The following is a 22,848-nucleotide window of genomic DNA, read 5'->3' on the forward strand; positions in this document are numbered from 1 at the left end:
GAGTGTCATCAATGTAGAATGGGACACATTTGTGGCTGGTTTGAGTGGCACACAGGTTTTCATCAGTAGACTCCCACACTGTGTTGTCAGTCCCTTAAGGATGCCTGTGGTTTTTTGGGTCTCAGTTTTGGAAACTACATGGAAAGCAAGTTGTGTGCCAGTACAGGCCTACACAGTCGCCATCATGTGTTGCGCCACTTTAGTTTCCGTCGTGGTCTTAGAAGTAAACGTTTCCTTTGAGAATGCTGTGGGGAAAAAAATGCATAAATACTTTTGTAAATAAGGCCAAAACCTCCTTTTTTTCAAGATAGACAGATCTCCAAGGCGCTGAAAGACTGGTAGTTCTCATGTTATGGACTACACAAAATGTATTTATTGCGCTTTATCTTATTATTATATGTATTATTGTTTTATTTGGTGGTGGTGGTGGTGGGGGTGTGTGTGCGTGTGTGGGTGGGTAGGTTGGTGGGGGGCAGGGGTTGGGGTGGGTTGGAGGCCAGGGGTCTTAATGATTTAATGACCCCTGGGACTTTTTGGGCCTCAGTTTGAACCTATAGTCCAGTCATACATTAACACACACACACCCACACATACACACACACATCTCTGGAAGCAACAATTCCGATGACGTCAACATGTGCCACTTGGTGCCTTCTGGTCCTGTGGTAAAGATGGTCGTCCTATTTTGTTTTGCGTTGGTAGCACCTCTCATGTCACCTTTGCTTGTCATATTACTCAACAAGTTATGGTTTAGCGACGGAAGCTGATTTCTAAGAGTCCCTGAATTCAGGCATAATACACAGCAGCTCTGCTGTCAAATGCAGGGACTTCAAAACTACGATAATGGAGCAGTACAATTAAAATATATCATTGCAGGACAGAACTTTTTTACATGACATAGGCCTAGGTCACATATATATATATATATATATATATATATATATATATATATATATATATATATATATACACACACACACACACACACACACACACACATATATATACATACACACATATCTATCTATCTATCTATCTATCTATCTATCTATCTATCTATCTATCTATCTATCTATCTATCTGTCTGTCTATCTATCTATCTATCTATATCTATATATATCTATATCTATCTATCTATCTATCTATCTATCTATCTATATCTATATAGATATATATATAGAGAGATATATATATACCTATATATATCTATATCTATATCTATATATCTATGTCTATATCTTTATATATAGATATAGATATAGATATAGATATAGATATTTGCAACTGACATTGCAATTTTTTTTTATTACTTAACCTGATAAAACTATCTCACTTATCAATTGCATGCATTTTGTGTGAAAAGCTGACCATGAGCAGCAGATGTCCCCATACATTTTCAGTCATGATGTGCTGACAGCTTCAGACGAGCACACGTGAACACAACCCTCCACTGTAACTTAAAGGTTACAGTGCAAACACACAGAGTGTGTTTGCAGAGGTATGTTGGACACACACGCGCTGCGTAGGAAATGCGTGCTTCGCACAACCCCCGTACGCTCTTCCAACGCTGAAGCATAATTCAGCCGTGAACGGCTGACGTTTTGTTTTCCTATAGACACGTACGCATCACACGTCACAATACAGGAAGTAAACAAACAAACGGAGCTGTCATCCCCATTGTCAAGATGGTGAAAGCTGCAAAGTCCTGCTGCTGACAAACTGATGACATCTTGAAATAGCCTTTTATCTAAGTCATTAAGGTAAATTCTATATGACAGGACGCTTCTTAACGTTACACTGTGCATGCGACGTGTTAGCTGGTCGCTCTGAGGCTATTAGCACTGTAAGCTAACACTGTTACCCAACGTTAGCGCTAAAATCTGGCAATTAAATGTTTGTTGGCCTCCTTGCAAACGAGTACATCTCACACAACACGACTGAAAACATTACACAAAGTACCAGGACCCGCTCTTCAATTCGGTATACATCTGATACATCAAGCTGCATTTATGTCATCAAAATTTAAACTTGTAGACTTGCTATCAACGAAAAAAACGGCCTGGAAGGGCGATAACTAATAGTGCGAGTCTACACTAAAAGTGGACATTTTGGTGAAATTGAGTGCGTCTGTGTGAGTCACTTGTGGGCCGAATTTGCCAGTGGTTCATTAGTTATCGTTTAAGGTCTTAAAAAGTGTTTGCTGAGGGTTTTACGTTTGGCGATAAGCAAACGAACTGAGTTGCCTTATTTTTGAATGGAGCGTCGTGTGTGTTGAGTTCCAGAGAGCAGAGGGCAGTGGGGAGAACGCAAGCCAAACATATTAGTTAGCTAGTTGCTGTTATGATGAAGAATACTGGAAAGTCGTAGTTTGGGCTTGGGAGTTACTTAATCCTCCTATCAATTTGTTCAATGTTTAATGTCTCCAAATACACGATTAACATAGTTTTGCTTCATATTATGAAGTGCTAATGCACTTTATCTTCACAGCTGTCATGAGTTACCACAGTTGTAAGTTATCCTGGATAACTCAGGTTCTGAAAAACTTTAAAGGTGGACCATGCAGTTTGAAACGGGATGGGTAAAACCTCACAGGTTCATGTCAAGAATAATAACCCGCGGAATTAATTAATCACTTTTAAGTGGAGTGAAATGCTGTTATATTTTGGGTTATGACGGGGGAAAAAAGTTGTCCTGAACTCCTTTGGCATTTCAAAATTTTATTCTTGAGAATTGGGTTGCATTCATCATTCTTTACAGCGTAACAAGGTGGGATACCCTCTCCTTTGAAACTACATAGTCTGGCTAATTGCTTCATTAATAAGGAGGTTCAGTGGTTCAGTACAGTTTGTTTCAGGAGGACATTGTGTTTGGCTGCCTTGCTGCATTTAAAAAAAAAAAAAAAAAAAAAAAACTTTAACTCAAGAGTGTCCACTGTATTTGTGTTTCAAGGTGTGCTCTGACATGTGTGGTCTTCACATCCCATCCTGAGGGTCCAAAGCCTGACAGTAGCTGCCCACAGCACCATGGCTGAGGTGCTGGGACAGAGGAGCTTGGTGGGCTTTGGTGTTGTGTTGGCTTGGTTGGTGCTTTTCCACCTCCTGGTAAACATCTGGCTGCTGTGTGTGTTCACCAGCCTGCTGGTGGTGCTGGGGGGCTGGCTGGGTTCGCAGGCTGTCCTCGAGTCCAACAGTGTTGTTCACCTGGAGAGGTTTATCACCCTGGAACCGGTAAATGCACCTTTAAGTTTGTTTTCCAGCTCTGGTGTTATTCTATGTCTTATTTTTTATGTCTTTATTTTTTGCATGCTAATTGTGCAACTGCTACAAACGACTTGGTTTTAAAAGGTTTAACTGCAAATGATTGTGATGACAAACACATATGACCTGCCAGCGAGAGTTAGGCTGGTATATTGTTTTGTGATTTGTAGTGTTAAAATGTAGTACTGTCCTGTCACTATCGTCCACTTCTGAGATTCAATACGATGCTGACCACACAGCCAAGGATGGTACAAATTTTGTTTTGTTTTTTATGGTACGGCATTGTAATAACATGTTTCCAACCTCAAGTGCCAACATAATATATTAAACATCACTTTGCACAGCATCCCCAAACAGTGCATAACTACAATAAATGTAGACTATCATAGACACAGAAACATAGGCTTTTCTGTCTAAATCTTTGATAAATTTCAAGGCAGAGTGAGGAGGATCTTCCTAAAGACATTACTTTTGGCCCGCAAGAAGTATGTTTTGGTTTGTGTGTGTCTGCAGAGACCCTGCCCTCTGCCTGGATTTTCTTGTTTTGCTGAGCTCGGGACTCTTCTTTGCATCGGCCTTTGGGCAGTGCGGGTGTAGCTCCCTGCCAGTCACAGCACACAATGTCAGATTGATAGCACAACATCCAATAGGAGGCTATGAAAATTGTGGATGTGGGTTGCAGAAAAAAAGCAATATAGCATCTCCAGGACAAAAATATTGATATGCAAATATTTGTATGATTTGTAGTAACAGTAGGATGGGCACAACCATGAATTAATAGGTCAGCTTTATTCTGATTCACTTCTGCTACATAGCTCCTGAGTCATTTCTCTATTGCAGATTCCACCGTCTGCGGAGGATGAGCAGCAGCTGGACCAGGAGATCCAGAACACGGTGAGGAAAATCATCAGGGACTTTGTTTCCTCCTGGTACTCAACTGTATCCACCGAGAGTGGCTTTGAAATGGAGGTGCAGGAAGCCATGATCTCCATGGCCATGGAGCTGAAGAAGCGCGCTAGACAGGTGGACAGGAAGGTACTGTATCCAGATTTTGACTTTTGTTCTGGGTTGTTGAAAGAGTGGTGTTAACTCCCTCTAGATTTCTTGACAGCATCCTAGTATCTTATTATATGTAATGCTGCATGTTTTTCGATCTGTCACCTTTATTTGTCACTGATTTTTGACACTTCACTCAAAGCAAACCATACAGATGTAAAACGTGAATTATCACACATTATTTTGTACAGATAGTACCCTATGATGTTACCATGAGCATTTCCATTGCGTTTTGAGTATTTGTAGAAAAAGGTGACTTAATTTGAAACATCAGTTCATACATTATACATAATAAGCTTTGTCAGACCAGCTGCGATTTATACTTCAGTAAGTTAGAAATATCTGTAAGATTCTTGCATTTAAGACTAATTATATTTTATTAGACAAGCTGTAGTGCTTCACTGGTGATGTAAAATGTATGAATAAGCATTATGTATTCTTACAAGCTTATTGATTGGACAGTATGAGGGCATCACACAGGCTCTCCGTGGGTCATGGAGTCAATTAATATATATGGAAAAGCATATTGGGAGAGAGAGAGAGAGATTTCATTATGATACAAGAGGTCAACCACTGGGAAATGTTTTGCTTTCCCCATACGTCCTTCAAAGGTTCTTCATTTAGATGACAACCTCACAGTATAACCACCAACGTGTGATTGATGCGGTGTGGCAAAAATCCTCTTAATTCAATATATGGACTGTTTCATGGGATATTCAACAGTGTCAGAACCGAACAACATAAGCTAACACACAGTATTTGCTTTACCTGAGTGGAATCAATGTAGAATGGGACACATTTGTGGCTGGTTTGAGTGGCACGTAGGTTTTCATCAGTAGACTTTCCCACGCTGTGCTGTCAGTCCCTTAAGGATGCCTGGGGCTTTCTGGGTCTCAGTTTTGGAAACTACATGGAAAGCAAGTCGTGTGCCAGAGTAGGCCTACACAATAGTCATATATTCACTCACAAATCTCTCCGGAAACAATAACTCTGATGACTAATTCTGAATCCCGAATACTGAATGTTTTCAGCTTTACTCATATAAGAAAGTTTATCTTGTACTGTATGAAATGATTGAACCTCTGAAATATGAAAGGCACAGTGTTAGATAATGTATGTGGAAATGTATAACCTTTTGAATCACTGCAGGAGTTGAGTCAGAGGATCCTGGATTTGTGTGGCTGCCACCTGCAGAACTACATAAAAGCCAAGGAATTAGTGACCAAGCAGCAGAGGCCTCCTGCACCAAACAGCAGTAATGAGAGTGACCAATTGTGGAAGGTCTACTCCAAGATAAGCACACCTCACCCTGCTATGATCAGCACTGCCATGGAGGTCAACTATGCCAGGACAATAGTAGATCTAATGCTGCATGTTTTGGTCCCTCCACCTCACCTGGAGACCTGCACTGGACGGTTTGTTGTCGGAGAGCTCATTACCTGCAATGTCCTCATCCCTCTTATTGACAAACTATCTGACCCAGACTGGTTAAATGTTCTCATTCTTGAAGTATTCGCTAAGTCAGATAAAAATCAGGAATTAGTTACAAAAGAGCCGCTGCCTTCGCCACCGCCACCACCACTGCCTGCTGAATTGGAGCTAGGTCCACAGCAAGAGACCAAACATGGGCCTCCAAAATCCACTGAAGATTCCTCATGCCCTGTGACATCAAGAGTTGAGACTGACATGGCCAATGATGCGGAGACAGCCATGCCTGATGTAGCTGCCTACGATATCATTGACTCCGAGGAGCTGTACTGCCCACAGAACAACATCGAAGAAGAAGAACCCACTCGACCTTTTTTAAGACATTACCTTAGACCAGGCAAGTCGAACCCATTCTACCAGGAAAATGACTCTGATCTGGATTCTCCCTTGACTGATTATAAACGGAGCTCCATTGATTCCCTAGTCATGCTAGGCCAAGAGGAGGGCCTGGATGAGAGACAGAAAGAATGTGCCACATCCACCGAGAACAACAATGGTGTGGACTTGGAGGATGTTTACCCAGGCCTTGTGGATGGCTCTTGCCCCAAAGTGCTGGTGAATTCAGAACCGGTGGACCAACCTAATGGCTGTGGCCTGTCATCAATAAGGACAGCAGAGGTGACTCCCAGTTCCAGCAGCCTCCAGGACCTGGATAGGGAGGGCAGCTGTACTTCTGCAAACCCTGCCAGAGAGCTCCTTCTAGGGGTGGACCAGATGGGGTTGGGAAACCCTAACGAGCTTACTGTAGTCAGTCCCTCGCAGGGCTCTTCCCCTTTGCCATCCTTCAGTTTTGAGCCCCTCAGCAGCCCTGAGGGACCGGTCATCATTCAGAATCTACGCATCACTGGCACTATCACAGCCAAGGAGCACCGAGGCACCGGCTCTCACCCCTACACTCTCTACACCATCAAGGTAAGTAGGTGACACATGTAAGGACATATGTATTGGGCTTGTATTAGTGCAATAGTGGTTGTATACCCTTGACTTGAATCAATTCTAATGAGACATTTTGGTTGCATTCCACAGAAATGTGCATAACCATACTTGTATGTAGTCATTAAACAGATTATCCTGGCTTTCAGTTTAGAGATTTTGTGTGTATCTCTTGTGTGATCTAAATGCTGTTTCAAAGGCTTTTCCACCTTGACAAGAATACATTTTTAGGTGAAACACAGAATAACTTTGCATGAAAATGATAACATTTAGCTATACTGAATATAGACACAAAATATTAGCTGTTGGGCAGCTTCCCACCAACAAATATCAATATCAGCTTATAAAAACTCCTGTTCATATAGCCAGTAATATAGCGTGTTTAAAAATGTTGGTAAAACTGTTTTACACATAATGAACTCAGTTAACTCAGACCTCTGTTGTATTTGTTTTGCAGTATGAGACGGCGATGAGCTGTGATAACTCAGGCAGCATCCAGCCAGGCTCTGAAGAGGCAGAGGCTGTGCAGGCAAGTTATGAGAGCTCAGCATCTGTTCAGCCGGTGGCTTATCACATGGTCAACAGAAGATACAGCGAGTTCCTCAACCTGCAGACACGCCTGGAAGAGAAACCAGAACTGCGGAAGCTTATCAAAGGTAGGGTGCAGGGACTCTGGATCAGTATTACATGCGTTTATTTGCTGTTAAATGGCCGCTTGTAATGTGAGAATCAACACTGTAGATCTCTTTCCACCATACAGTTAACAGCCAGCCAATTGTTGCCTGGTTTGAGCTTTCCAAATTGCAGTAATATTTCAGAAACCGGCTAAGGACAAGAACTACCAGAAATACGTTTTCATTTGTAGTGTATTAAGTAGCATAGTGTGTTTTGTTTAGTCGTAACTTGTGTTTGATTGTGTGATGGATGTAATAGTACTACTGCTGCTGGTACCTCTACTACTACTATGACTACTACTGCTAATAATAATAACAACAGTCTTGGGATGAACCTGAGGGGTTTTATCCTTCCTCAGCCTCATCCTTAACATTATTAAACAAAATTGTTGACCTAACATTAGCCGGATGAGCGAAGTTGGTGAGAAGTATGGACCGAAATTTAGGTAATTTGGCATAACTGTTTTGAAGCATATAGTACCAAACATGATAGCAATACGAAATCATAAATAATTTCTATAATCCTAAGAAGCAATGTAGAGCCATCATTGTACATTTTCTTGCTTGGAACTTTATTTTGTCAGTGTGTCTAAGAGGCGATGATAAGAGGAGGTGGTGGGTGGTGTGGTTGAAAAGCTGCGTGTCTTGTTATGAACAGTACTTCCTCTAGTGACAAAACAGAGTTACACAGTCACTTTAAGTTGAAAAATTTCAAACAGTTACCTCTTGTTATGTTTGGAGCTGCCACTAAGGGTGAACCCTACGAGTCGAGAGACAACAGTTGTTTTAAAAACGGCGCTGCCGGCCGGCACAACAACAGGATGTTGTGATGCCGGTTGCAACGAAATGCCGGAAATGATGTACTTCGGCAGACCAATCACAGCTCTTGTGGGGCTGCGTGTGGTCCGCGTAGTTACAATTTTTGGGAGGCGCGCGGCAAGGCTCTGCGGCGGTCGCACAACCCCCGTACGCTTCGCACAACCTCCGTACGCTCTTCCTACGCGGAAGCATAATTCAGCCTTAACACTTAATCTGGTTCAGACAAAAACATGATTGGTCTCGTAAGTGGCCCCAAAATATGTTTGAATCCTTGTGCAGCATTTGATTTACACTTGGTACTGGAATCAGCATTTTGAGAGTTATGCTGACTGGTGTCACTGCTGTGGTTCAGGCGTGAAAGGACCAAAGAAGATATTTCCAGACATGCCATTTGGAAACATGGACAGTGAAAAGATAGAGGCCAGGAAAGGACTGCTGGAGACTTTTTTAAAGGTTGGTTATTGTTTTGTTACGTTGATGTAGTTGTTCTGGTAAACTGCACATGTACATAAAGCATTACTTTTTACCTTGCATAGACCCATTCTAGCAGATAAAGCTATAAAAAAAAAAAAATAGAAATATATTGGTCTAATATATTGAGTCTGCTGGACTCCGCTGGAAGGAAGAAAATTCTTTGACCATGTGAACGCTCTGACTTACTTCTGAAAATTCATAAGTCATCAAGAGATTTACATTGTCACCACAGTGGGAACCCAAGGAAAAGTTCACCGTTCTTCTCTCTTTTTCAGCAACTTTGTGCGATCCCTGAAACAGCTAACAGTGAAGAGATGCAGGAGTTTTTGGCTCTCAATACAGACGCCAGGATTGCTTTTGTCAAGAAGCCTTTTATTGTATCACGCATAGACAAGGTTTGCTCCTCAATGTTTTATTATATCTCGTGGCTAACGCTTGACTTGAAGTCGTGCTTGTATAGTTTTGCATTAAATGTAATTTTCTGTTTGCCTCATGATGTTTGGTCATGTGGTAGGAAACATTTGTCTGTGCTTCTAATTGGCTCATAATCAGCTTGTAATGCGGAGTGTATGTGTGTGTGTTTGTGTAGATTGTGGTGAACGCCATCGTGGACACCCTGAAGACGGCGTTTCCTCGCTCTGAACCTCAGAGCCCAACGGAGGACAATGAGTCAGAGATGGATGGAGGGAAAATCACATCTGACAAGAAGAACAAGTACGGCACCAGACGTTCAGATTACGTTTGACTGACTCCTCAGATGATGGCAGCTAATAACAAAATTATGCTGTTCCAACATAAATTTAAACCTGGTCACTTGCCTCGGTTACGCAAAAGACTACAACCAACCAAAAAATAAATAAAATAAAATAACAACATTAACAACAACAACCAATACTACTACTACTAATAATAGTAATAATGATAATCATGATAATGATACCATATGTTACTATAATAATACTCGTATAATACTACTACTATACTATATGATACTATAATAATTACAATAATAATGGTACTACCACTACCACTACTACAACTACTACTGCTGCTGCTGCCAATACTAATACTAATAACAGCAATAACAGCAACAACAGCAACAATAACTATAATAACAGTAATAATGATAATATTAATAAATACATTTTTTTATGGCATTTTTTCTCAACGGGGGTTAGAAAGTGCCTTGCAAAAAAGGAATACAGTAAGCCAATAAAACAAGCAAGAAAAGCAGATATACCAAAATATGCTAAAATATACAATGTAGAAGAAACGCACAATATAAACAAAGTGACAGAGAAAGTCTGTAGTCCTGCCCCAGGATCTTGTTGGTTTCTGTGAGTTCCATGTCGAACAGAGCCCAAGAAAGTCAACTGAAACTGGAGCTGAACCAAACGGAAAGTGTAAACTTGCTATTTTTTTGGTGCCACAGAAGTGCCAAAGGGTTTGGTATTTTTTCAGGGGAAAAGAGCCCTCGGATTGCCTTTTACTTACATGTACAGGAAACAAAAACCCACACCAGAGACTTCCTGCTCTCATTTTTATGTGGCCAGAGTTTGGGCAAACTTTACACTACATGTGGTTGTTAAAAGTGTTAGAGGTAGCATTTTAACATCAATAAATCATTACTGCATTAAACGTGAGACATTAAAACAATCACCATAAACCTTCTTTGGTAATAGAGGAACATTCTCAAAAAGTCCCATCCAGCACCATCCAACCCTCACACACACCCGCACACACACCATCCTGCGTCCTCCTGAATGTGAATTAATAGCATTCACATGTAATGTATTTCAAACATGCTCTATTTGGGCTGAAATAATTAAACTGATATAAGCTCTGTTTAAGATATTTCACTGAAAAAGTGAAAGACAGCTCCCAAGGTGGTATCTTGTATTTTAAAAATAACTGTCTGCTTATCGAGGTTTGATGTAGTATTTTGCGGGTTGTGTGTGTTCATGATTTTGTACCCTCTCAGGTCTCGTCTGAGGTTCTCCAGTAAAAACACGCCCTTTATGAATGGCTCAGACATGAGACCCCCGGTGTTGTTCTGCTGGGAGCAAAACAGCACAGTAAGTAGCTGGTTTTCACTGGGACTTCACCAGAAGCAGCGATTCACCATGGAAAGTTTTATTTGTGAATGTCCATGATGAGGCAGGACCTGAACATGCATCATGTGTATCAGTTATAAAGTGACAGATTTTATTTTCTTAATATTTTATATTTTGTATGCATCACATAAATGTAGATATCTCTAACTCCTTTCAAACATTTTCATGCTCTGCTGCTGACACATGCTGGCATTCATATTTTGTAGTTTTCATTCATATAACTCATTTTGTGTTGTTGGCTCACCACATAGTGCTCCTCCACTCCATCCTCCTTCATATTATATTTTTTTGTAATGCATCCTGTTACTATTTTTTGCAGCAGTTCCATATGAGACCATTAACATTTCTTCCTATCTTGCAACATTCTCCCCTATACTCCATAAGGTATTCAACAGGAAGTCCTTAGCAGATTTGGAGGCCTTCATCAATGAACAGGAGCGACTGGCCAACAGAGTGGCGGTGCAAGACCCAGAAGCAGAGAGGGAGGATGCTCCGCCTGTCCAAGAGTTAGAAGTCTGTCAGGGAGACAGCCTGAGAGAAACACAGAGCCAGGAAGCTGGTAAGAACAAGGACAAAAGGATAAACACACACAGAATGTGTTGGTCTAATATACCAGCTTCAATCCAAGTCAGATCTGGTTGCCCTAATTTTAGTTCAGAGTCAGTTTTTCAAGTCTGTGAAGTGTTAGCTCAGTGAAATTCCTTTGTTCCCCAAATGGTGCTGAAATCTTTTTTCACTGTCTATGCAGACAGCACAACTATGAGTCATCCATCCGTCCAGGCTGGAGCCACCAAACCTTTTCATTTGCTGCAGTAATGGTTCAAGAAGTTATCAAGAAAATGACTCAACCAAAGTTGTTTTTCAAGTCTAACCTCAGGAATGTTGTGGCTGGAGCCCGGGCAGAAAAGTTGAAATTCCCTCTCTTTTTTTTTCATATTTGACAGTAAAGTCCAGTCCCACATCACATTTGTATGAACAGTGTATCCACAGATAAGTCTTAAAATAAATTGTTTTTCCCTTCCCTTCTTCGTAACACCTTAATTAATGTCCTTAGTAACACGTGTACCTGCTACTTCATGTCAAAATGGCTTCTGTGAAGAAAGGCTTGAGAGAAAAGGGGAACAGTGAATTATTTGGTCTGAACTTTCTTTGCCCACTGCTAGTAATGGAAATTCCAAAAAAAGGTAGTGGGACTGCAAAACTGCTGATGTGGTGGTCAGAGATATCTGCGACGTCTAATGAGAGCTTTGACTGTAAACGTTTGTATAGTAGTAACATGCAGTATAGTAAGTAAAATGTGTTAACTGAGTGCCACCTTGAGGACCAGCGGGAATGAATTCGGTCATTTCAAACTTGATCAAATCCAGCTGTGCACTCCAAGAACTGAACTCAAGTAGATATGAATCTCATTAGCATCCCTGCCTTTCACAACCAGTGCCACAGCCTCCCCATCTGACTCACCCTGGCTTTTTTTTTTTCTTTGTTTCCCTTCCTGTCTTATCAACTGACTCATCGTCTGTTGCATCCCCCTCTTGCATCACTGCCTGCCGTTCCATTAAGTGTCTAAATATAATAACAGTTTACCCTGGGATTAAAAAGAGATTGATCGATATTCCAGTCAAATCCTGCTCATCAGACTGGCCTGGTGTCTTTGATAACCACTCGCATGTTGCTGAAGAGCAGAATCCACAAGAATATGACTTGGTGTCAGTGGGAGTCAACACTGTTCTCTCACTTCTCCCTTCCTAAGCTAAAGTTTTAATTTATTGTGAAATGTGTCTTTAATCCAGTGGTTCTCAAATGGGGTACACATACCCCTAGGGGTATGTGGGAGTACTGCAGGGTGTATGTGAGATGATTTTAAAATGTTAATTTAAAAAATATCAATCATGCAAAAGTCCTAAAATAATTAGTCTGTGCTATAATAAGTTCAACAAAGACTGTAAATGTAATTTTGATAAACCACATTTTATATCCAATTTTCCCTCTGGGTTTCCCAAAGCTGTCATATGTGGGTGTTTGTGGTTAAATCTGACACTGTGGTTGTCAAGTGATGACGTCTGTTCACTATGACTGGAAAGCCAAGACAAAATGGAAAAAAAAAAAGAGAGTGAATTTGTGGTTGAAAAGTAGCAGCAATGCAGCTGAAAACAAAGAGAAAGAAGAGATAAAGAAACAAAAACGGAGTGGGCAAAATCTCCTCAGTATCAGGCTGTTGTTTTAGACACTGATGGAGTTGGATTAGACCTCTTTAAATTGGCTTTTTCTCTACATTTTTTTTAATGCACTGGTCAGGGTGAATCTCGCTGAAAAAAATATTTCAAAGGAAAAAAGGATGACATTGTATGGAAATGTTTCTGCCTTTGCCTGACATTGGAACAAGACCTTCCCTGTCTTATCCAATCCAAACTGCCTGATGTACCGTGTTAGACATCTGGTCATTGTCTGCTTGAAGTTGTTATTTTGATTTTTTTTTTTTTTTTTTTTTTTGAGGCATGAAGTCCAGACAGTCAGGGTCAGTGGTGCGCCTGTTTCGTCTGACCAGACCCCTCTGAGATATCCCGCTCCAGACAAAGTGACAGTTTACTGACAGAGACGCTGTGTTCATGTCAGACGGGAATAACTGTCAGAACGCCTTGACCGTTCAAAGCAACGAGTGGAAACTTGTTTTAGGCTGTCCAGGGCTAGGGATGGTCATTTTAAATTATTTCACCCATTATTTGATCTCTACAGCAGAACTACAGTTTTTAGTCTTTAGTTGCTATAGGCCTGCTTTTTCATGCTCGCACTTGGTTAGTGATACATTGAGTTAATGTTTTGTACACACCATGGCATTTAGAGTTCAGACCAAAGAATGACTTACATGATGAAAGTCCTTATTGAAATGAATATGTTGTTTTTAAGCCAAGGTGAACAGTATCGCCTGCAAAAATTACTTGTGCTGTCGTGTTCCCCAAGGCTTGATGCCTGTTTTATTTTCAGTTTATATGTTGCCCTTAGGTCAGATTATCCATCAGCATAATATATAATTTCATTACTGTCTGTCAATCAAACCAAATGATCCCAGCAAGTCTTCTGTCCTGCTTAGCTGATGTTCAAACTGGATGCAGCATAACTTTGTTCAGATTAAACCTGGTGCATCTGAGGTCATTAAGCATGTCACAGAACAAAATTTCTAAGATCAAGTCTCCATCTAGAAACCTTTGTCTAATTTTTCAGAATAATCTTAAAGGTGGAGTTGGTGATTCCGGAGAAAGATTGTTGGCATTTGAAAAAAGATAGCACCACCTCATGAGTGAACTATCCCTTTAAAGTCACTGAGAAAGTTGGACATGCTTTTATCAGCTTGTTCACCAGTGAGTCATCAAAAAAGCATTAGAACTACCACCTCAATATCTTCCTTTCAATCTAGTCTAAAGTCTCATTTTTTATTGCTTTGCTTTATTCTGACCTGACTTCATGTTTTTATTTTTTTGCGATGTGAATGCAGCAATAGGCAAAGGAGAAATTACAACCAGCAGCATTTCAGCCTAACCACTGGAGGGCAGTGTTGATCAGTGTATGAAAGCGATCATAAGATGCCTACAAAGTAAATGTCTTACTCTGAAATGCTTGATATTGTTTGGTTTTAGATTCACTAAATGCCACAGCATCAATTAGAATCTGCTGTTGACTCCAGCCACCATGCACCATGAATCTGAACCCTTTCAAAGTGTCAGAGGTCTTTGTATATCGCACAGTAATGAAATTGTAGTGACATTGTGCATTTTTGTGTGCATTTTTCACGTGGTGGGTGCAGGGTCTGAGACGGCACTGGCTGAGGTGGCTCTAAACATCCTGTGTCTGCTGATGAGGGAGCAGTGGAGCTGGCTGTGCACCGAGAACATGCAGAGGACCATCAGGTTGTTGTTTGGGACCCTCATTAACAGGTGACCCTCTGCAGTATCTCTCCTCAAAAACGCTAAACCTAAACTTAAGTTCAGTAATTACTATATAGAGGGGTGCTTCATGGGGATTAACCAAACAATAGTATACAAAGTAAAATATATAATTAAAAATAAATCTGTGACATACAATGAGATAATACAACCCATAATCAGAAAGCACCTAGTAGAGTGCACACCTCTGCCAACACTATGCAACTGTCAAGATGTGGTAATTCTACATGTTGGATATTCACCAAAAGTTAATCTCGCCTAACGCCACCACCCTCCCCTGTGGCCAGTTGTTGTGAAAAAAGAATTAGTTGTTTGTGCAAAGTGTCTTGATGTTGTGTGAATCCATTCAGATGTTACATGCATTTTTGATGTGAAGCCACGCCCCACTTTGGCCAATCGGTGTGAACAGTTAATCAGACCTTCCTTGGCCCATGACGAGCCTTTCTGCAAAGTTTCATGCAAATCCGCTCTGAACTTTTGGAGATAGTCCGCTAAACAAGAAACAAATGGAACAGGGAAAATGTTCCATAAGAGCAAATCTTTTAAAATGTAAATGTAAACATGGCAGTAACCTTATTTACTGTGGACTCAGGGAGTTTTGAAGATCTGAGGCTCAGAGGGAGCTAAGAGGCCTGCAGTGTAAGTAGGGGTCACACTCATCTGCTTTACATGTTGCCAGCAAAACCAGTTCTCTTATGTAACTGGTTCCGCAGAACTTTTTTTGCTCCATATCTTATCTTGCTGCTGTGTTCTGACACAGCTGGAGCAGGATAGGAGGTGCAGTAGACTAAACAAGACTCTTTACTTGTTGTTCAAACTGTCAAAAAAAAAACTTCCCTTAAATTTCAGTACAAACAAATATTTGGCTAGGAAGCGGTCGTTTTACCGTAGTGCTCTTGCGTCCAAATATGGTTTTGCCATTGCAAACTACAGTAGAATCTTCACTGGAATCTTAACTGTTTCTTTTCAGTCTTTTCACGGAATAGAAAAAAAAAAAAACATTTAGAAGAAATACAGAACATGAACAGGTAGGGAAATGTAGTATCAACACTGTATTGAATTTTAGGCCACCTGAAAATGCACTTTTGTTATTTAAGTGATTGTTCTGGTCCTCTATGGTCTTGACATTGTATGAAGCAATACACCGAATTAATTTTATTCATCTTTTTTTAGTTAATCAATAGTCATTGTGTCATAGAGTGACAAAGAATTGCTTTTATAATGGAAAGGTCCAGCACCCAAACACACGTAATACTGTCTGGATTCTCCATAAGTAATGATAGTAAATCTAAATTGAGTGAGTTTAAATTCAAATCTAAACTGAATAAATGAATTTACATTTTGCCACTCATGACAGAAGCAAAAGAGATTAATGTGTAAATAATTTCCAGTGGTGCAGGAGTTCACTAACATGGCAAAATAGCCATCCAGGGTCAACCTTACTCACTCACCGTCAGAAGCATCTTTGTAGTGCTGGGGGTAGAAGTCAAACGAGGCTACAGATGACTCGTAGTTGTGCATAAATACAGTCCTTTTTTAGCTTGACAAGTTACCCTGCAGTAATCATTGTCAAAACAAATACGAGCCTGATGGTTTTTTTCACAAAACTTTTTTTTCATTTGGACAACAACTTCAGATCACCTTAAATGAACCAGGTTGTAGACTAATGGTGTAGTGGGTTTGTTAAATATGTTCCCTTTTATCAAATAAATGCTTTAAAAGGAACAGTCATTTATAAAGTCTTTACTAGGTGTGATTATCACTCTGGACAACAAGGCATTGGGTCTTTAAACAGGGGTAAGCTGACACTTTAGGAGCGTTGGAGTGTGGGTAGCCACGGGTACCATCTTGAGAGGTGTGTGCGTAACTTTGGGGCAGATGAGGTGTGTGTGGGCGGCAGAATGAGCGGTGTAAAAGCAGAGCAGTTAATGGGTAACAGCAAGAAGTGTAAAAGTGTGTTTGTTCTCTGCAATTAACAGAGCAGCAGGAAGTAATCTCCAGTCTTGTTTATGTATAAAGAGAAACTACTCCTGGGGCTATCTCAACCATGGTTGGAAAGCATTGACCAGGAAGGCTGCATCAATCAAAGCACTGCCTTCAGACAAATTTTGATACAATCACGAGCTGGCCGGTTGGGAGTTGAATCTTCCTTGTCAGAGTGCATTGTCCTCAAGCTCTGACACATGTGGCGTTTGGCCTCACTACGCAGCTACTTGGTGAAAAAAGAAGATCACCCACTACTTTCTTTTTCTCAGAGCAAGCCATTTTCAAAGAAGGAGGGTTTTGCATGGAAAATAGAAACATCTTTCATATTTTGCATGATTTCATGGTTTGTTGTAACTCTGCTTAAAACAAACAAACATTTTGGTTCCTATTTTTCACATAACTCCCATAATCCTGCTCTCATATGCAAATGAACTGAGACGACATCACACCATGGAAGAACATTGCTCTGGGTCTGTCATCTGTCAGGTTACATGGATGCTGCCATACAGTGATGTGTATACTCGGGCTGACCCGAATGCTTAGAAGCTTTGAAGTTTCAGTCGATGCCATGGCAATCAACGGCAAATCAGTATTTGAATACTTTTTATGCAGCACATTTCCCTCTTGTCCACCACATGCAGGACATGTACACTTGCCTCACAAAAGCTGGATACAGAGTCTGTATCCAGCTTTGTTTGCTGCTCCGTAATATCAGTCTGCATGCCAGCATGTGTAACTGAGGGGAGCGATAGAGGTATTTCTATGCATGTATGTAATATGTAATATGATGAAGGTGCAGTTCTTCCAGGCAGCCAGAGAGCTGGGATCACAGTCAAATAAAATGATTACTAATTAGATCTATATTTTATAACCACGAATGCACCCTGATATTGCACACAGTCTGCAGTAAATGTGTAATATTGTTGCAAAAATCCTTTCTCTAATGTGAGGTAGTAACAATGCCAGTATAATCCTATATCAGTATCATAAGTTTGCTTTCTGAATAACTGGGAATTGTTCTGCAGTTGAGCAGTCCTCTGACCTTCAAAAGAATTTGCACTTCAGCAGTACTGTGCTTGGCCGTAAGGTATGTCTGGTCAGTGCTTGGTTGGTTGGCGGCACACACACACGCACACACATGGTATGCGAACTGTACGTGGACTGTGAAGGAGAACGGGTTTCTCCTTCTTCTTCACAGCCTCTCCTCCTTCACAGTCCACATCCAAGCTGCCGAGAAGCCTTTTAACTGTGCATGCTCTGCTGTGAGTCACAACAGTTTATGAGTAATGGCTGTCTGTGGTTCTAAATGCTGTTATTTTGATATCCCAAAAGCTCTGTTTGTCTAGCTGAGATGCCAGCACACCTGAGTCAAGAGGTCAGACTGATGTAACGCTTTGCAGATGCCGTTTGTCTAAGTGAAATTGGCCTTTTATTGAAAATCAGACATCTGTCAAATCAGTCTTGTTAACATCTGATGTGATAGATGTGAGGCTTTGTTTGTACATATATTTATTATATAATTAATCAGCTCAGCACTGGTTGTCTGAGGGACGCCCCTCTTTTGTTTTCTTCTCTGAGAGTTTTAATGTCATATGGTTTAAATTTTGTTTCAGTGGCTTTTCCACCCTGCCAGGAATGAAATTCTAGGGGAACCACTGAATATTTCTAATTAAAAAAATGTTGACATGAAAATGTCCAAATGTAAAGGAATTGAACATTGGCACAAAGTATTGGCATCAACCCAAATGTAATGAAATTTGGCCTTAAAAATTCCACATCAGATGGGTGGTCATAGTTGGAGGTGGTGGTAGGAAGGGGAAGAAAGTGTTGGATAGAAAATGTGCACGTGCTGAAAACAGAGGACTTAATGCGTGATTGATCTCAAACAACCCGTTATACTACTGTATGGGACTTCCCAACATGCTTTTGTTAGGTGATATTTTGTTGGTTAGGTGAGCTGAAAATTTCCTGGCAATCTAATGTTTAAGCCCATAAAATTGTTTCTTTCACTTTGTACTGATGCATGTTTTTACGATGACATTATAAGAGCAAAAGCAATGTAGCACTGCCGAAAAGAAAGGAGGTCAGGCTGGTTTTGCGGGCAGATCTATGACGGCTGTGCAAAAGCTGGCTAAATGGTTTTCACAGTGGCTTCAGTGCAGTCCAAAAGCCATTGGCTGCAGGTTTCAATTATAAAATGAGGAACAGATATCAATGTCACTGCGGTTTGATTAAGGACTTTTCTGCAGACCCCGTTTTCATATCAGTCGACCATCACATGGAAAACCTTGGAAAGTTTGGCTGAAATTGAAACCCATCACTTCAGTCTCTCTGTGTGTTTCATCGGGCCTGGAGACTCGCTCTTAACAACAATCTCACTCGTCATGGAATTCCTGGAATGTCAAGGAATTTTGGGGAGGGGTATTCCAGATAGGGAATGTCAGGGAGTTGAATAAAAAAAAATTCTGGGGGAATGAGTATACCAATATTGTATTTTTCACCTTTTTGGATCATTTCATAAAAAATGATTGATCGAAGATTAGATGAGATCCAGGATTACTGGATGGTTATTACAGTGTGTTTATTTCAAGAAGTGTTAGGAGTTATGAAAATTGCAAGTCAGACAACATTGCAGTGATTTGCTGGTTGAAATGGACAGTATGATAAGAAAAATCTTTCCATTTTTAGTTTAAAGGCATGGGGATTTTAAGCCCCCAAAAATGCAAATTCTTCTTAGATTGCCTTTCCTTGAGAAAATCACAAGAGGAATAGTTAATCCAATTGGAAAAAATTGATAATATTTCACTTCCCCCTAGCTGTTATGTTGGACGGTTGTGGTGCTGTCTTCCTCTAGGTGCTGGATACTGGCTGGATGCTCCAAATGCTAACTACTCCCCTCAAATGTATAGGCAGAAAATGACCATTTGCCATGTCACAAAATCAGCTAATGATACTTATAGCAGCTGTAGTTTCTCTTGTCTTGTTAAGGTTTTCTGTCAGAGCTTTCATTAGAGGACAGCACTGCGATATTTGCAGCCACTGCTACTCGTTGCTGGAGGCTATAAAATAATCACTGGTGATGGACAGAAGCAGGGCTCTGATAGTAAAAATGTAGGCAAAAGTGACATTGACTGTATATCAGGGAAAAATTAACTTATTATGTATTGGCTTGTGCCAGACCTTAATAGATGCGCGTAACATTTTCAAACACTCAACCTACTTCTTTCAAAATAAACATGAGTGGTACTGCCACAGTAATACAAATCACTTTTCTCCCCTTGTAACGACGGTTGCGTCTGGATGACTCTCTGCCCTGAAGAGCTTTTACGAGGCTTTCCGCTGCAAAGAAGTGATGGAAAATTCTAGATGGGAAGGGCTACTGAGCCTGTAGACTGAGCCAGGTCTGGACGTGAAGACACATGTTTCCTAGTGGAGATCCACGCAGAGGGCTGTTTATGAGCTGGAGAGGGGACTCTGGCTCATGTGCAATTGTTAATAAAGAGACTAGACATTTTCGACAAGGGTTATCTATCGGCTTTTGTGGCGTCTGTGTCTTAATCTGAAAATTAGGGGCATCACTTGCCCTTCAAATCTGCCTATCAAAAGAAGTACATGTGTATTTTTTATTATTATTATTTTTTCCACAATAAAGTCACATGTGCTCTTCATTTGAGTAGAGGAGCCTTTTCACTTTTTGGACAGCATGAACATGGCCTTTTTATTATTACAGGCATATTAAAATGTGCATCAGTGTGTGTGTGTGTGTGTGTGTGTGTGTGTGTGTGTGTGTGTGTGTGTGTGGGGCATGCCTGCCTGCACCACTTGGCCCTCAAGAGGACACATGGCTTCATCAAGTCCCCAACTATTTGTCACAGACGGGTATAGCTCCTGCTACCAGTAAACCGAACATTCAGACAATGTTCCCTGCTTCTAGTGTTGTTGCTGCTCAGTACTCTGACCTCACGTTCCCTGGGGTGTCAGGGGCCCCGGTATATCAATACCCCCCACTGATGTTAGGCCCTCTATTTTAAGGAGAACCACCAGCCAAGTATGAAAGGCCCTGTGCTTTTGTTTGGCCCGCTCTATATTTGGCATCAGTCTGTCAGCACCACAGTGACAGCTCTCTGTGGCAGATATCTGCTCTTCTCTCATCAGCTGCATAACTTCACTAGCCTCTCATACTCTGTGGTGAATGGCAGGGAAGCTCTAGCCATCAGTTTGTATTGACAGATATTTTAAATATAAAATTGTATCAGCCTAACCCTAACCCTAACCCTAAGCCGTAAATAATGAAGTAATTCTATTATTGTTCATATCGGCCTTCTCAAAAGTGTTAAAAACATGGTGGTTTATGAATAAAAGCCAATAAGATCACTATAATAATCACAAAAAATCACAGAATACCAATAAATATAGGGTTACAGAAGAGAAAACATGAAAAACGGGCAACTACAGCTGGGATATAATTGGTAAAACATCGTATTAAAGCCTTGTGTAAGAAGAGAGTTATATAAGAATTACTTGAAAGATGGTTTTGATTTTGCTGGCTTGTGGCAGGACTTTGAAAAACCTCAGGGATAAAACCTTTTGTCTTTATTCCAGCCTTATTAATAATCACCAGGACCATCATCAATCTACTGTGTTGATGCAGAGGATATTAAGAGTGATATGTAGCCACCCTAGGAGCCAGACCCAATCCAGCAAACCATAAAATTTTAACCCCTTACCGTTCTGGCCCTTTCTTAGACCAGATTTAGTGAGGGGGCAGGTGATCTTCAGGCAGAAATAAAACATCAACAGTAGATGCCACACAGAAGTGGTTAACATCATCTGAAAGCTGGGAACCTCAAGATTAATTTGAGATGCACCTCAGCACTACATATCAGTTTATTATAGTCATAAATCTGTAATAAACATAGGTGCCTGTTTATTTAGAGTGTATGAAGGGTAGATCATTATGATGGGACTTTATGATGGCCATTCCCATGTTCAGTGATGTATCATAAGTTGTTCAAGACATTTTTGTGTTGATATCGTTTGTTACACAGATTTGGTGCAAAATTTAACCATGTTTGACCACTCGAGAATTAATAAAATGGTCAAAATCCCTCCAATATACACCAAGACCTTGAAAAATAGAAAATTCATGCTTTGATTTGGTATCAAAAACTTTTGACGTTTGGAGATTTCTATGAGAAATGCATTTGTTGTTAATTGGATAGTGAGCATTGTACTCTGTAATTTGCTGAGAAATTCCCGCTTATTGTCATTATACCTAAAAAACAGGCATCCTCTCATCCTCTGTCTCTAGTTTTTGGATGTAAAGTTTCATTAGACTCTGATGTCCTACAGGTCGAAATAGATCATTTTATACAGTGACGTCAGGTTTCAAAAAATGGTCTCACTACAATGATGTGGCTGCTATCAGGACTAACATCATCACACATGAATACAATTGGGCTAATTGAATCCACAAGAGTCTCAGCTTTCCAGTCAAACCCAATTTATGCAACTTCAAGACTGTTTAGGCCCCAGTCTGCACAAATACCATTTTACAGCAGGCCAAAAGAACACATTTGTAGTGCATGATTTGTGCCCCAAACTGCATGGGATCAGCATAAGGTGGGCATGTCTGCAAAGGGGAGAGCTGAGGGTGCCCACAGAGCCCATTTTGATTCAGATATCTGGAGGTTAGGTTAACGGACCCCTTTGAAAATAGCAATGCTAGTTTTTCTCTTGCCAAAATTTGGCCAAACTTTGTAGCAATAACTATCCCGCTTAGCAATAATCTAGCACGACATACTTGAAATCAATCAATTCCTTGGTTGTCATAGTTGTCATAGTTGTCTAGTTTCTAGTTTCATATGATAGCAGTACTTCAACTCTTGTTTAAACTGTCAGTAGAAATGATGGAGAAAAAAAGAAGAGAGCAAGTCTCAGGTTTTCAGTTTCTCCTCCCCACATAACATGATCCTAACTCTATCTTCTTCTTGTGTTTGTCCAAACCCATGTTGTGAAGCAGAAAATGTGACTCAAATGTTACTCATCTGTTAGACATTTAGTGTGATGCAGTATAGTGTCTGTTTCACTCGTTCACAAAATTTATTTA

General features: G+C 40.5%; 1 protein-coding gene across 1 annotated transcript in view; it reads left to right on the plus strand.

Moving 5' to 3' along the window:
- The first annotated feature begins 1,640 nt into the window (after window positions 1-1,640).
- snx19b (sorting nexin 19b) overlaps window positions 1,641-22,848 on the plus strand; it is a 48,778-nt gene continuing 27,570 nt past the window's right edge. Inside the window, exons 1-11 of the mRNA XM_030067126.1 lie at window positions 1,641-1,760; window positions 2,950-3,227; window positions 4,098-4,292; window positions 5,463-6,713; window positions 7,192-7,390; window positions 8,580-8,680; window positions 8,977-9,096; window positions 9,291-9,415; window positions 10,683-10,776; window positions 11,200-11,374; window positions 14,615-14,744. Of these exons, the coding sequence (XP_029922986.1) occupies window positions 3,024-3,227; window positions 4,098-4,292; window positions 5,463-6,713; window positions 7,192-7,390; window positions 8,580-8,680; window positions 8,977-9,096; window positions 9,291-9,415; window positions 10,683-10,776; window positions 11,200-11,374; window positions 14,615-14,744 (2,594 nt within the window). The 5' untranslated portion in view covers window positions 1,641-1,760; window positions 2,950-3,023. The remainder of the gene's footprint in view (window positions 1,761-2,949; window positions 3,228-4,097; window positions 4,293-5,462; window positions 6,714-7,191; window positions 7,391-8,579; window positions 8,681-8,976; window positions 9,097-9,290; window positions 9,416-10,682; window positions 10,777-11,199; window positions 11,375-14,614; window positions 14,745-22,848) is intronic.

This window comes from Myripristis murdjan, chromosome 13, assembly GCF_902150065.1.
Source record: "Myripristis murdjan chromosome 13, fMyrMur1.1, whole genome shotgun sequence".
Lineage (NCBI taxonomy): Eukaryota > Metazoa > Chordata > Actinopteri > Holocentriformes > Holocentridae > Myripristis > Myripristis murdjan.